The sequence below is a fragment of the Equus asinus genome, chromosome 3, assembly GCF_041296235.1.
Source record: "Equus asinus isolate D_3611 breed Donkey chromosome 3, EquAss-T2T_v2, whole genome shotgun sequence".
Taxonomy (NCBI): Eukaryota; Metazoa; Chordata; class Mammalia; order Perissodactyla; family Equidae; genus Equus; species Equus asinus.
The window spans coordinates 143,309,171-143,322,896 of record NC_091792.1 but is presented as its reverse complement, the minus strand read 5'-3'; the positions used below and the strand labels follow the sequence as shown (position 1 = coordinate 143,322,896).

The following is a 13,726-nucleotide window of genomic DNA, read 5'->3' as shown; positions in this document are numbered from 1 at the left end:
TATTCTAGGTCATCTATGGATCAGGTCTTAGACTACAGTGATTGAAGTTCTCGTTACAGCCATCAAAAAAGGACACATAATCATTACCTACTGTAAGCTCACGTCTAAAGGCATGAAAAGGTTTCCTTTTTTCAACTGACCCAACCATCACACCCCAATAGTGCCAAGTTCCCTCTCTGCTGCTTTGAATGTTGACAGCCTAACCGTTGCTCTCGGAGTCATTTAGCAAAAGTTGATTTTGTTGCACTGGAAGAATTATTCTGCTACATCTCTTTTTTTAAAAAAAAAAAAACCCACGTTTCGAAAGCACCAGTTCGGTTACCAAAATTGTAGATGTGGTTCTTACCACAGCGTGAAGGCAATGACCCGTGGTCATCTAAGAATCCTACAGATCTATGCTGAAATTTGCTTCCAGTGATGATGATGGGGTGTATGTGTTTATTTGAAATATTCTCTCCGAAAAAATTAAAAAGAAAAATAAAAGGAACACGGTTTACATTTTGATGGGCTACCCACAGTGTCTGCATAAGATACAAAAGCTCTATTCGGATGGTTTAGTGATTCTCTCTTTGCACTAATTTTAGATGCAATTTGAAGTCCATGGAGGAAAACTATCTTCACGGTAACAATATTTGTCAGGCCAGAGGGGGGGATAAATTAATCCTCGACATGAAATCTGTAGTGTTGTCTTTTGAGAAGTAAGAAAAGAAACCAAGTATTTTACTCATGTCAACAGTCCAGGGCAAAAAGGAGAATGTATTTAAAATTGGATCACAAAAATTTAAAGGCAAAATAGAGAACGCGTCTGGTCCTTGAACACATAATATGATTTACTAAATATCGATTTCTTAAAAATAATTTATTGCTCTTAATAGTCTTTTTATTATTATTATTCTACAACAGAAGATACTCAAAATTCAGAAAGAAAGACTGTAAACTTTAGTTTGGCGTTCACACAGAGTTAAAATACCTGCATTTAACCTACAGAACAACAAGAATTAGGCGGATTAAAGATGTGTTACTGTCGTAACGCAGAACCTGTGAACAAGTTCTTTTATTTCATAGTATTTTTATTGCTTTCTATCTACTTAGAAATAAGAAGCCGAAAAATCAAGCAAGCATCCGACAGGACAGACAGCGGATTCACTCAGAACACAATATGCTGGTGATAAATGAATGCAGCTATCAAAATTAGCTGCATTGGCCTGGGGGTGACATCCATTTTAGAAGATCGTGTTGGGAGAGAGAAAGGAAAAGAACAATTGAGTAGTAGGTATATCATGTCTTCCAGAAAAGTCATGTCAGCCAAACCGTAATCGAATCCCAATTTAGAAACTTGAATAGACACTCCAATCTTTCCTGACTTCCATTCCAGGGGCTCCACACTCAGATGAAATCCTGATGCTCAAAAATGGAGGTTTTGCTGAAGTTTTTATTGAATTTAGCAGAAGCAATGTCATCAAGAACAACATCATGGTCACGTCAGAGGCCATGCTAGTGCAAGTAGAAACACTGCTTCTGCAAAAGCTGAATTTCCCAAATAAAACACTTAAAACTCCAACCTGACAATTGCCATGCATCCTAGGTAGAAAATTTCCACTGGCTTTATTATTTTCATCATCTCATAATTTATAATAAATAGGCTATCTGCAACTGATAAATATGTCTCTTTAGTAAACAAAGGAATGAAATCTCAGTATTTATACAGGATGCATAACTGTAAAAAATACAGATAAATACCATCATCATATTCTGCCAAGGGAAAGAGATACTGGCTTCAAAGATAGTCTTCAGACACACATTAATTATTGTAAAAATCATACTGCAATTATTACCTCAGCATTTTGTATCAAATTAAAATCACAAAAATTAAAACAAAACAGCATTTTAAAAAGATTTTTGACCTCTAGTTTCAAAACTACTGTTGATAGAGAAAATAAAAACATTTCTTAATGGTTACCCATTGAGAGACTTTACATAAAATCATGATATCTTCTAGAAAAATTTTAGATGAGAAAATTTCATTCCCCTAACAAATCCAGTGTATAAAACTTCAAAGAAAAACAAGCAACAAGAAAATGTGGAAAAATATCGCAGAAGTGGTTAATACCTTCAGGGGGCTAGGATATTTCTTGACAAGATGCTTAGATCGAAGCTCACCTAAGAAGGGATGGATGTGCGTAAAGCATCATTTTGTTGTTGTTGCACTCAACGGACACACACACTGTCTTTTTTGTTTTTTTACAATCAAATATATATAAGCAGTAAGTTCAGCTTCTAAATATGTTAGTGTACAATAATTGTTTCACCTCATAATTACATTTGAATATTCTTGATTAAGAAAAATTTAGCAGTTTTGAAAAGAAGGCTGCATTTACAGTGCATAGCTGTAACAAAAAAAGAACATTGTTGTATAGTATGTACACAAAATAAAAATACTCCATTTAACATCTGTAAATACTTAACTACATCAGAGAATGCAGCAATTACACTATCTGAACACATCCCAGAGAGTTCCACCCAACTCTCATTAGTAATGTAACACCGTGCTGGCTCCTCAGAAAGAACCACTGAGTAAGCTGCACGCTTGACCATTGACAAGGCTTTTGAAATTTGCAGTGGAAGATCAACATTGTGGACATTTACATGGGTGTCAGGATAGAGGACGAGCCACAGAAACTTCAAAATGTTAGGAAAGTTTAGCATTCCAGTGCCTGCAGTATCCTCTCCCACCCAGATTCCATGGCAAAAGGAATAAAAGAAAAAAAAGAGAGAGAGAGAGAAGGGATATTAGTTCTACAGAACCTGTGGTTTCTTCGGGATTGTCATATCATCTTTACGTTATGAGAGAAAGCTTGCTTCAAGTTGATTTTGCACTTTCTTAAAAAAACAGAGTACGGAGATTGATGCCCAGACATCCGCGGCTGTCATTTTAGGGTGGTTTGTGGTTGGTTGGTTAGTTTCCTTTCCTTTTGAATTTATGCTTTTTTTTTTTCCTTTTGAATAGATTCTGAACATTTTGAAGTTCTAGGTTTTAAGTGTGTCTTCATGGAACTGCTGCCATTTGAAGTGGTTTGCCCTTGCACACTCTGGTCAGGTGCCCCCAGTCCCCACCTGTACATACATACTTCCCCCAAATCAGGCACACACACACACACACACACACACACACACATTCCATCACCAAGAGACTCCAGGGAAAGCAAGCTGACACCCATGAATAAACATGTGCTTACTGGATATCCATTCTGTCTCTTGCCTCTTCAGCAGCTGTGTTCATGTAAACCATTGTTGTTGTTCTTGTTGTATTGTTGTTGTTTTGTTTTGTTTTTGTACAGAGAGTGTAAAGTAGGAGAAATTCCTAAGTATGACTTGCAATAGTCTATTAGGGAAGGACGCGCTGTCCCATGAGGTATTCACCGTCCCTCTGTCATCTTCAGCCAGGGAACATGTTACCTGCGCAAGCTTCTCTGAGCTTCTTTCAGTAAACTATCGAAATCCAGAGAGTCATACTTGCTCTTGGTGGAAGCAGGGTCAAAGTCATCTGAGTTTGAATCTGAAAGAAACCCAAGCAGAGTTAGATGCACCCTTGGCCAAAGGTCATTAACTCAATCATCCAATTCAAGATGACTTGATCCAATAGCAACTTATCTAATCAATGTACCTTAAAAATAAGCCCACCCTCCTACTCCCTTCCTGGCATATTAAATAACTTACCCAAGGTTCCTCAATGACTTAGATGAAGAGAGAAGAGTAGAAGCTGGAACTAATTTTCCTATTCAATGGGATTGATTTCATTGAGCAGAAAATCCAGTTGAACAGGAGACAGAATCATCAGAACTTCACCCACTCCCCCTCTGCTGCTCTCTTTTGAGGCAGAGGGACATATGCCATCTACTCCATACCTTGGAGTACCCCAGCAGTAATGGTGCAAACTCTCCCCAAATTAGAAGTTTTAGAGAAATGCTTCAGGGCAAATTTAGCCTCTTTACTCATTAATAGGAGAAGAAAAATAGGCAGGTATAAATTGAACCATGGTCTTTCTTGGATCCTTAAACTAGTCTAAGTCAGCTTTTGTGCGAAGTTCCACATGCTACTTCAGATAGCCCTTAACAAAATCGATGTGTTTCAGCAATATTGGATGTAAAGTGAGATTCTATTGACTATCTCTTATTTTTCTCCATCAACATCTATAAAAAAGTCAGATATCTGTGCTGGTCTTGCAAGTGAGAAAGACTATCTTGGAAATATAATCGAAAACCTGTTGCAAAAAAATTCATTCTTTTGAAATCACTTACTTGAAGGAAAAAGAAAACCTTTCTGGGAAACATTAACAATCCTACTAAAATATGAGCATTTCCATGTCTTACTCAGAAATGCTTGAAGCGGCAGAAGAGTGCAATACTAGATAATATGGAGGTATAATCATTGACCTCACAAGTTCTTTTGCTGAAAAGGTTACAAGGCCTTAAGCTTTCCAGAACCAGGCTGATTTTTCTCACCTAGCTTCAATCTACTTTAATCATCTCAGATTTAAAGACAAGGAAATTCCTTCACTTAGCTTTTTTCTGTCATTCTCACCATCCTTGTCTTTACTGCCTTTCTTTCAGCAAGTTTTTCCAGGTGAGAACAGCAACAATAACAATTACAGTTGGCCTCAGACATAAAAGCAAGGACAAAAATGCCCAATTTTTCCTCTCTAAAATCTTAAACGGTCAATCTTAAATGACACTGCCTTCTACCCTTCTCGTCACAGCCTAAGGAATGGTTTGCTTGTATTGTTAAAGCCTCACAAACAGCTGTTGTTCAAAATCTTTTTTGTAGAAACAAAATATAACTCCTGCTCATTGCTAGAGATTAGCCTGAAATCAGCATTCCATTTGCACTGTAGGTGAAGATGGAAGAGCTTCCTGATGACCGGAGTCTGTATGACATTAAGGTCAGCATAGAACCATCAAGAACATACATACATATCCTTCCTTGGAGGAAATTTTGAGAATATTTAAAACGTCCTAACTTTGGATTATTCTACAGGAAACCCAAAATGTCAGTGTTTCTGTATTTTCATTAGTAAATACTACAAATATTTTGAAACAATGGTTCTCAAGAGTTTCTTCCCTATGAAATACGATGACTGGTGTCTACATATATACCCACTTATACAGGCAGACTATGTAACACAGTAGGCATCCACAAAGTCTTTTCTGTTGCATGAAGATAGAATGTGGTTACATGCAATTCCTGAACCAATGACATCTACTCCATCCCTTTTCTCCACTAGAGGAAGGATATTGCAACACAAGTAAGATGTAATAAAATTTTTATAGGAATAACTTGAAAGTCACTCTAATTCTTTCAAAAAATAAATTGTTATAAATAATGATGGTATAAATAGAAACAAATCACATTGCAACTGTATTCTTAGCACCTAAAAAACTGTTGGCACAAAGTAGATACTCAAATTAATATTTGTTGAATGACTCTATTAATCTTGAATACCAGCATATTACAAAAACTGTGGTTGAAAATATTTCTATTGGGATCTGGGAGTGTTCGACCAATGAATGGCAAGGGTCTGTGAAAAGTTATGCCTATATTCCAGATGCTGATAATGTAATACATTTCTTTGAATCAATAAAGAACTTGTGATGAATACATTATTTGCTTCATTTTTCTTATATGTTTAAGTATAAATTCTACACTATAACTAATTCCTGATCAAAATTATTATATTCTTAATACCCATCCTTCTGTTCTGATCCTACAGTTTTAATTTAATGTCTATCTTTCCTCTTTAAGAATTTTCATCTAGGTGCTTCAGAAAAATCCATTTGGTTATAAGACAGTAAATAGAAAGACACAGAGATTACAGATTCATAGAAACCGGACTTAAATCCTGGCTTTACCATGGTAACCTTGAGTGTCCCTTTAAACTCTGAGTCTCATTTATAAAACTGGCTCATAAATAGTAACTGGAATCATTGTGTTTTGCACTAATAGTATTGTAGTAACCGTTAAGTGGCCACAATAGCAGAAAAATAGCATGTGTGAGCTAACAATTTGGGGAAGCAAATAAAAACAGAAAACAACTAATTCATCTAAAATGATGTCACGTTAATTTTGGTAAAATTAATCTATATCACATCATTTTCACTTCACTCTTGACACACACGCAAGCTCTCAATCCCTCTAAGAGTCCAGAATATGCTTGTGTTCACCATAATCAGTGGCTGTGCCCTGAAGCATTTAACTTGAACTCTTCAGGGAACAAAGACAAGATACATGTGAATGTTGTTCAGTACCAAAGCTGGCTCCTGGTGTGATTCTTTCATTTCAAAATATCTTGAGATTTCTGACTTCTCCTCATTACCATCATTTTTAATTATAATCATTGTTGTTAGTGCTGTCGAGTCAATTCTGACTCCTAGTGCCCCCGTGTACAGCAGAGCAGAACCCTGCCTGGTCTTTTTGCACCATCCTCTCACCTTCTGGTGCTAAATCAGACGATGCTCCACTGCTACTCATAGGGTTTTCATGGCCAGTGTTTTCAAAGTGGGCGACCAGGTCCTTCTTCCTAGTCTGTCTTAGTCTGGAAGCTCCACTGAAACCTGTCCACCATGGGTGACCATGCTTGTATTTGAAATCCCGGTGGCATAGCTTTCAGCATCACAGGAACATGCAGCTGCCACAGGGGGACAACCACGAAATGGGTGGTGTGGTTCCCTGGCCGGAAATAAACCCTGGGCCCAGGCAGTGAGAGCTGGCTAATTATAATCATAGCTACTATTTATTGAGCACTTATTTTATGCCAGACGCTGTGTTAACAGCTTCACAAATATTTATTTAATCTTCACAACAACATTATAAGGTATTTTAAAAATGAAGAACCAGAAGCGGAGGGAGTTTAATTATTTGCTCAAGGTCAGAAGTTAAGTGAGGTTTCAAAACCAGGTCTGCAAGATTCCAAACTCAGGATTCTTTGACTACACCATGCCTATGTTCAGGCCAACTACCTTCATGCAATTGTAGGGCCTGAGGGAATTGGAAAAACCCATGCTACTACAATGCACATCAAACACACTTTTCAGCAAATACAGAGCTGAGCTTAGTGATGGCAAAGCTTCTATTGCTGCTGGCTAGGCAGAAAGATAACGAGAGGGGAAGCATTCTTCTTAGAAATATTTCAGGGAGGCTCCGGTTCAATTTGGAAATACCATCGAATCCTCCCTCTCCCAGTGATGAATCGTGATCTAAAGGCCCCTCCAGGTAGCTTATTTTAAACTCTAGATGTTTTGAGAGACTGGAAACACCCTGGCCTTCGTCACTGAAGAAAGTAAGTCAAATCAACTCAAGACTTCAATCTGTCTTGACTGTCTTTATCAGCCAACATTTGAACAAATGACTTGCCACCTTTTATATTTTCATCCCTAGGCCTCTATCTCTCTAACACTCAGCTGCCTCTCCCCTGCTTCATGCTATCTATTTAGCTTGTGAAGTGAATTATAGCATATTCCCCCCGAACAGTGCACGCCACCTACATCAATTACTCTAGGAAGACATCACTTGAGTGGAAGAAAGAAAAAAATCCGTGTATTTAGTATTAATTTCTTTCTTTATACCAAGTCAAAGCAAGTGAAGATGGATATATAATAATGCTTGGGAGTAGATTTAAATGTTAATTTTATGATTAGTATTATACCTCGATTTAAAGTCATGTCATATGCACAAGACAATTGCTACTTTCCTTCCTTCATTCCTTCACCAAAGAGCTCAAAGCCTTACAAGACACAAATTAGGTGGGAAATGACATGCACAGGAGCAAAATTAACATTGGGAAGGAAATTAAGATGTTCATTGTGGCATTATTTATAATATCAAAAAATTAGAAATAGAATAAATGTTTAGCTATAATGGAATGATTAAATATAATAGCACTATTCACTGAACAGAGCACAGAGCAACCATTAAAGTATGTTGATAAATTATTTTTAATCCTATGAATCACAGTGGAAAATGAGCTTACATAATATTGAGAAAAGCAGAATTTAAAAGTTTACACATAGACAATGTGACCTCAACTATAAGAAATTCGGCAATCTGAGACAAAATACTGGTCTGCAAATCACACGCTAGGTAATAGTGGTTATCTCCAGGTGATAGGCTGGTAGGTGATTTACTATTTTTATTAAGATTTTTTTCATGCTTTCCAGAGTTTACCTCTTGAGTCTGTACAATTTTTATAACAGGAAAAACGAATGAAAACTTATATATACTTCAGTTTCCTTATCTGTAAAATGAAGATGATAATAATAATATCCACCTTTTAGGATCGTTCTGGTAATTAAACGAGAAAATGCTTGCAAAGCGTCTGGCACAGCACGTAGTATTCGAAAGCATTCAAAAAATAGGGTTTTTTGTTCTTTTGTTTTAAAGAAAGCGTAGTGTGATTTAGCATATGAAATTTTATTTTCCCCTCCCAAAGTGTAATTTGTAGAAAATGTTAACATTTCTAAGAGTTTGTGAGATACTAAGGAAAAAGAAGAACACTTTTGCGTATTCTGTTCCGTAAAACAACGATGACAATGTTATTGATTTTTACAAAAGGATTCAGGGTAAGCATGGAAAGCAGATTGCAAACACATCCAAAGACACACACATGTGTACACAACACAAACACATATAGATACACGCACAATACCGCACACACACACACAACACATGTACACACAAAACACAACATATCAAACACAGATACATACACAAATAGCTCAGAATTTCAGCATCTGGGCAGATAGTACAAAGAAGTTACTTCTTCCCTTTGTTGCCAAAACTTGAGCCCTTTGCTTCTGCAACTATCTCATACATTAAAAAAATAAAACATAAGATAAATCTGTATTCAGATTTCCCTCTAGCAAAATAAAGTGAAGGTCCAACCCAACATGCCTATGGTTTACATTTGCTTCCATTTTGAGCTCTACATCTGGATTCCTCTTCTATGTACAATAAAATCCATACCTAGGTCTGCATAGTTAGACTTGAAAAATTGCTTGCGTCCACAAAAGTACAGCTCGAAGTCAGTTTCATTCGACCTGCGCAAAGTGTATCCATTTTCAAGGGCAGCAAAAGCATCACAGGTGTAACGGTAGGTAATGAAACCATAGCTGTCTCTGCAATGGACAAAGAAGAGAAGTTCAAAGCTAGTGAGGAAGCATTAGCATATATGACTGTAACCCTTTCCACTTTGGAAGACCTCGCTGGTGCCAACGTCTGAACCACTGCATCCATTTATCAGTGTGATTGTCCTGTCAAGCAGCTAAATACTTATTTCTGGGACAGGAAATCTCAACTAGAAAGATTAATAAATAGGGATGAAAGAAAATAAATAAGGTTCTGAACTCAACATGTCATCTGTCAAAGCATTCCCATCCTAGTAATCTTATGGCCATAATTTTTTACATATGTCAGCTTCTAAACAAGAAATAATCTTGAAGATTCTCACCCATCATCCCGCAGATTTACTGTGCACTCTTCAATTTCACCAAAAACTTCAAAACGGTCCCTCAGTTCTGTCCGTGTCGTGTCAGGTCTGATTTTACCAACATAAATCACACGACGTTCTTCCTGGCGGGGAGGGGAATAAGGAGAGACTTGCTAGTTCTGGAGATAGGAAGGAAGTGGAACCTCTAGAAACATCCATAAATGTACGATCATGCATAACAAGAACACACAGAGCATGCCGATGAAAGTAAAACATATACTAAAACAGAGTGAAAGACTACACTTGAACCAAGTTTTACTTTCTATTTCTTCAATATCACTCTCTCCTTCACATGCGCTCTCTTCTGTATCTCACTCTCTTCTACTTTTTCTATCCATCCCTGTTCTTCTCTCACATGAACTTTTGTGTATGAGAAAATAAATATGTGTAATGTGATCTTTTTATCACTGAATAGCTGAACAATATCTATTAAATACTTTAACACTTGTAACTTTATTAATCTTCAAAATCGGTAAGGAACTGACCTGGCTTATAAAACTGTTGAATTTCTCATCAACTCAGAATTCTAACAATGAGATGTACAAATTTTGACATCCCTCAAAATAATGATTCTTAAACTCTAGTATAAATAAAAATTACCTGGGGTCCTTATTAAAAATTCAAATTATTGGGGTTTATCCTAGCTGGATTGAAAAAATATTTGGAAGATAGTGTTCAATGATCTTCATTTTTAACAAGCACATCGCAGTGATTCTGATATAGGCAGTCCAAAGACAGTAACTTGAAAAGTACAGTTTTAAAATATAGACTATTCTAAACTATGGGTCTCTGAAATAAGAGCTATAAAAGAGGCTATAAATTTCGCTTTGCAAATGAATCTTATTTTAGGAACAGACTAGAAGGGTGTGGCCTAATTTTCACAAGTGGAATCAATATCATCATAATCTGAAAGTCATCAACAATTTATAACCTACAAAATATGGAAAGAATATTTGACACCTTGACAATGATTTCCTTTTTTAAATAACATGACCGCACGCTTAGTGTAAGACGCAATCCTCTACCTCTTGTGCCAAGAAGACAAAGCCAAAGGTGATGATGTCACTCAAAACTGAGAAAAGGTTTTTCAAGAATGTAAGGAATTACTATAAAGAACATGCTTACCAACTAGCCTACACGTCTATCAAGAAAAAACAAGGATAAAATGAACTTAATGTTGCGGAGGTTTAAGTGCGATGGAAACAAAAATGGGGAAACACAGGACTAAGGTACAGATTTAGTCTGCCCAAGAGTTTTCTCTGGATGTACTGAGAGTATCCTGTCTCGGATGATGAAAAAGTAATTTAGGCTTAAGGCAAAGAGATTTCCTATGTTATTTACTGAGTGTCTTTCCTTTACATATGCTCAGTACTCAGCAAAGGGCCTGGCAAAGAGTGGGCATTCAATAAGCAGTTGTGAAATATAACTGAACAATTCACAGACTCTATGATATATAACCTCCTGTTTGATCTGATCAGCCATGCCTCGTTTTCTTTTACCATATGCAACACTCATAGTTCTACTTTCATCAGGGAAGTTCCTCTGAGCTGCAGACTCAGCCAAGTAACTGACATCTCAGGTTGGATGTCCCCAGAGCACCTCAAGCTAGACCAACATTACCCCAAACCAAACTCTCCCTGTTCTGCCCTCTTCCTAATGAGTCTTTCTCCATTGTTCTTGTATCAATGAAGCTAATACCATCTAACCAGTGATTCCCGACAAAAACCTGAGTGCCTTTCTTGATTCTTCCCCTCCACATATCCAATCACTCATGAAGTCCTGCTGATTTTTACCTCCTAAATCTTGCTCTAATATGCTTCTTTACATATCCCCTGAACCAAACTACCAGCATCTCTTTCTTGACTAGTATAACAGCTTCTTAGACCCTGTGTCTACATTCACCCTCCTCCAATCTATTCTTTCACTTCAAGCAGAATAGTCTTTGCTAAAGTAGCAGGAATCTGATCATGCCAATTAACGTCTAAAACCTTTCAATGGCTTCTCATAACTTTGGGAGAAAGACTTAAATCAGTAACAGGACCTATCAGGCCCAGCATGGTCTGGACCTGTCTTCATCAAGAGCTGTATCTCCCACATCCCATTCTTTTCTTTACTCTATTTTCCAACCACATTGAGCTTCTATCAGTCCCTAATATACACTGTGCCCCTTTCTTTCCAAAGTCCTTTGCACAAACTGCTCCCTGCCACTTGGAACATCCCTTCCACACTGACTATTCCTCCCCTCCACCAACATACACATACTGTCTAGAATTACATTGAACTCAACAATCATTTCCTTTGTGAGACTTGAGACTATTAGTTACTCTTATAGTACACGCTGATTCTCCTTTGTAGTTTTATGCCCAATTGTGATTAAATAATTAATAGCTTATTCATTGTTTAATGTCTATCTCCCCCTACAATGGAATCTTCATGAAAGCAGAGACCATATCTCTCCTATTGACTAAAATATTTAAAGGGTAACTAAAACATAACAGAATCTCAATATTTGTTGAAAAATAAATCAACAGCCAATGAATTAATCATTTTTAACACTTAGCCCGTATCCTTCATTACATCAAAGATGCCTAAGTGTAGTCTCTACTCTCTGAGACTCTCTAAGACAATAGAGAATGAAAGCCAGATTTGGTGCCTTATCACAGGAAAAACCTTGCCCAGGTGGCTCAGCTGAGTGAATTAACAAGGTTTCCATGATTTGTTTTTAGAGGTTTCAGTGTAAGAAGTATGGAGTAGCTACATGTTTGCAGGACTCTCCCTCTTAAAAAGTACCCCTGAAAATCAGAGGTGGGGCTCTACTGCAACAGTTGCTAAAACACAGTTTCTCCGACAACAGTTATTGAGCCTAAATAATTGGCCAGAGGAAGTACAGCACAGAGCAGGCTGCCTGATTTGCTTCCATGTAGATTGTATGTCTCAATTGAAGGTGGTAATTGTGTTGTTCCAAAGCACCCAGCACATCCTGGAGCTAATAAATATAAACGGATGGTGAGGCTCATCCTGGGGCAGTGTTGTACACTTGAGCAAGGGAATCATAACACCACATTCCATTCTATTTACGCAGCCAGCTCTAGCCAAACAGCCAAATGTGATGGGGCTGTTATCTAAACTTCCTGGCGCCTGCTTGCATGGGTGTTAGGGACTTTTTTTTTTTTAATGAGCCTTTTAAGGAAGGTTACTACTGTATAGAGAAAAAGGAGGGGGAAATGCAGAAGAGAGAGAAAGAAATTGAACCATCACAAAGAAATTGCTCAACTACCATAATGGGAATACACACAGCCTACGTATTCAAGGAAATTCGAAGTTAAAGCTAAAATCGACCATATGCACGTCCATATGCAGACTTATTGGGACAGTCTCTGAATTGCTTCTTTATACAAAGTTGTATGCAACAATGATTCCACAAAGAAGATAAACCAGAGGACCTTTTATATTGGATACTGATCCATTCTGCAGTAAAAAGAAGACACGATCTAGATGAGACAAACAGAAATACAAAGGGCTGATCCACAGTCACTTAAATTACCTATTTGTCTATCATCTCATTTTATGAAACACAGGAATGAGACCACATCTTGCTACCTTACAAAGATCAGAGATTGAATATATGTTGAAATTCTCATTTGAGAAAATGATTAGAGAGTTTGGTTTTCCTAGCGCTAAAAATGAAACTAAAAGGCATCTGAAGGCCTAAAAAGTAAAGTCAAAAATCTTCCCAAAACTGGCCAAAATGTCTAGCAAAGAACCGATTATTTTCAGCATAGTACAGTTTTATTAGATAGATGAATAGATTCCATATCTTTAAAAAACCTTAACATTTGCAGCCAATTTTTCAAGACATTAATTTCTAAACAGGAGATGAAAGGAAAAGAAATCAAAATGCTTAATAACATTTCCAAGTTCTTAAAGGCTTGGAGGAACTCTAAACCTTTGGAAAAAGCTCCTTGAAAAATGATTTTCAGACCAGTTTTCACTATTGAGGAGGATGGAACATTTATCAAATATCTTTTAGCTTCAATTTTCACAAAGCTAGTTTGCTGAGGGGCTGGATAATAAAAGCAAAGATTTATGTTGCATTAACAGGTTTAGTAAATCCTCATTATATTAAAACACAGGGGATAAATAAAGAAAAAAACCTGACTGAATGAACTGACTTTGCATTATCAAAAT

General features: G+C 37.0%; 1 protein-coding gene across 9 annotated transcripts in view; it reads right to left on the bottom strand.

The window, feature by feature from the left end:
- Positions 1–261: 261 nt before the first annotated feature.
- PPARGC1A (PPARG coactivator 1 alpha) overlaps positions 262–13,726 on the bottom strand; it is a 608,512-nt gene continuing 595,047 nt past the window's right edge. For all 9 annotated transcript variants that reach the window (XM_044767642.2, XM_070506131.1, XM_070506132.1 and 6 more), the window contains 3 exons: positions 9,500–9,621; positions 9,016–9,167; positions 262–3,556 (listed from right to left, as the gene is read on the bottom strand). In XM_044767642.2, the coding sequence (XP_044623577.1) occupies positions 3,453–3,556; positions 9,016–9,167; positions 9,500–9,621 (378 nt within the window). In that variant the 3' untranslated portion in view covers positions 262–3,452. The remainder of the gene's footprint in view (positions 3,557–9,015; positions 9,168–9,499; positions 9,622–13,726) is intronic.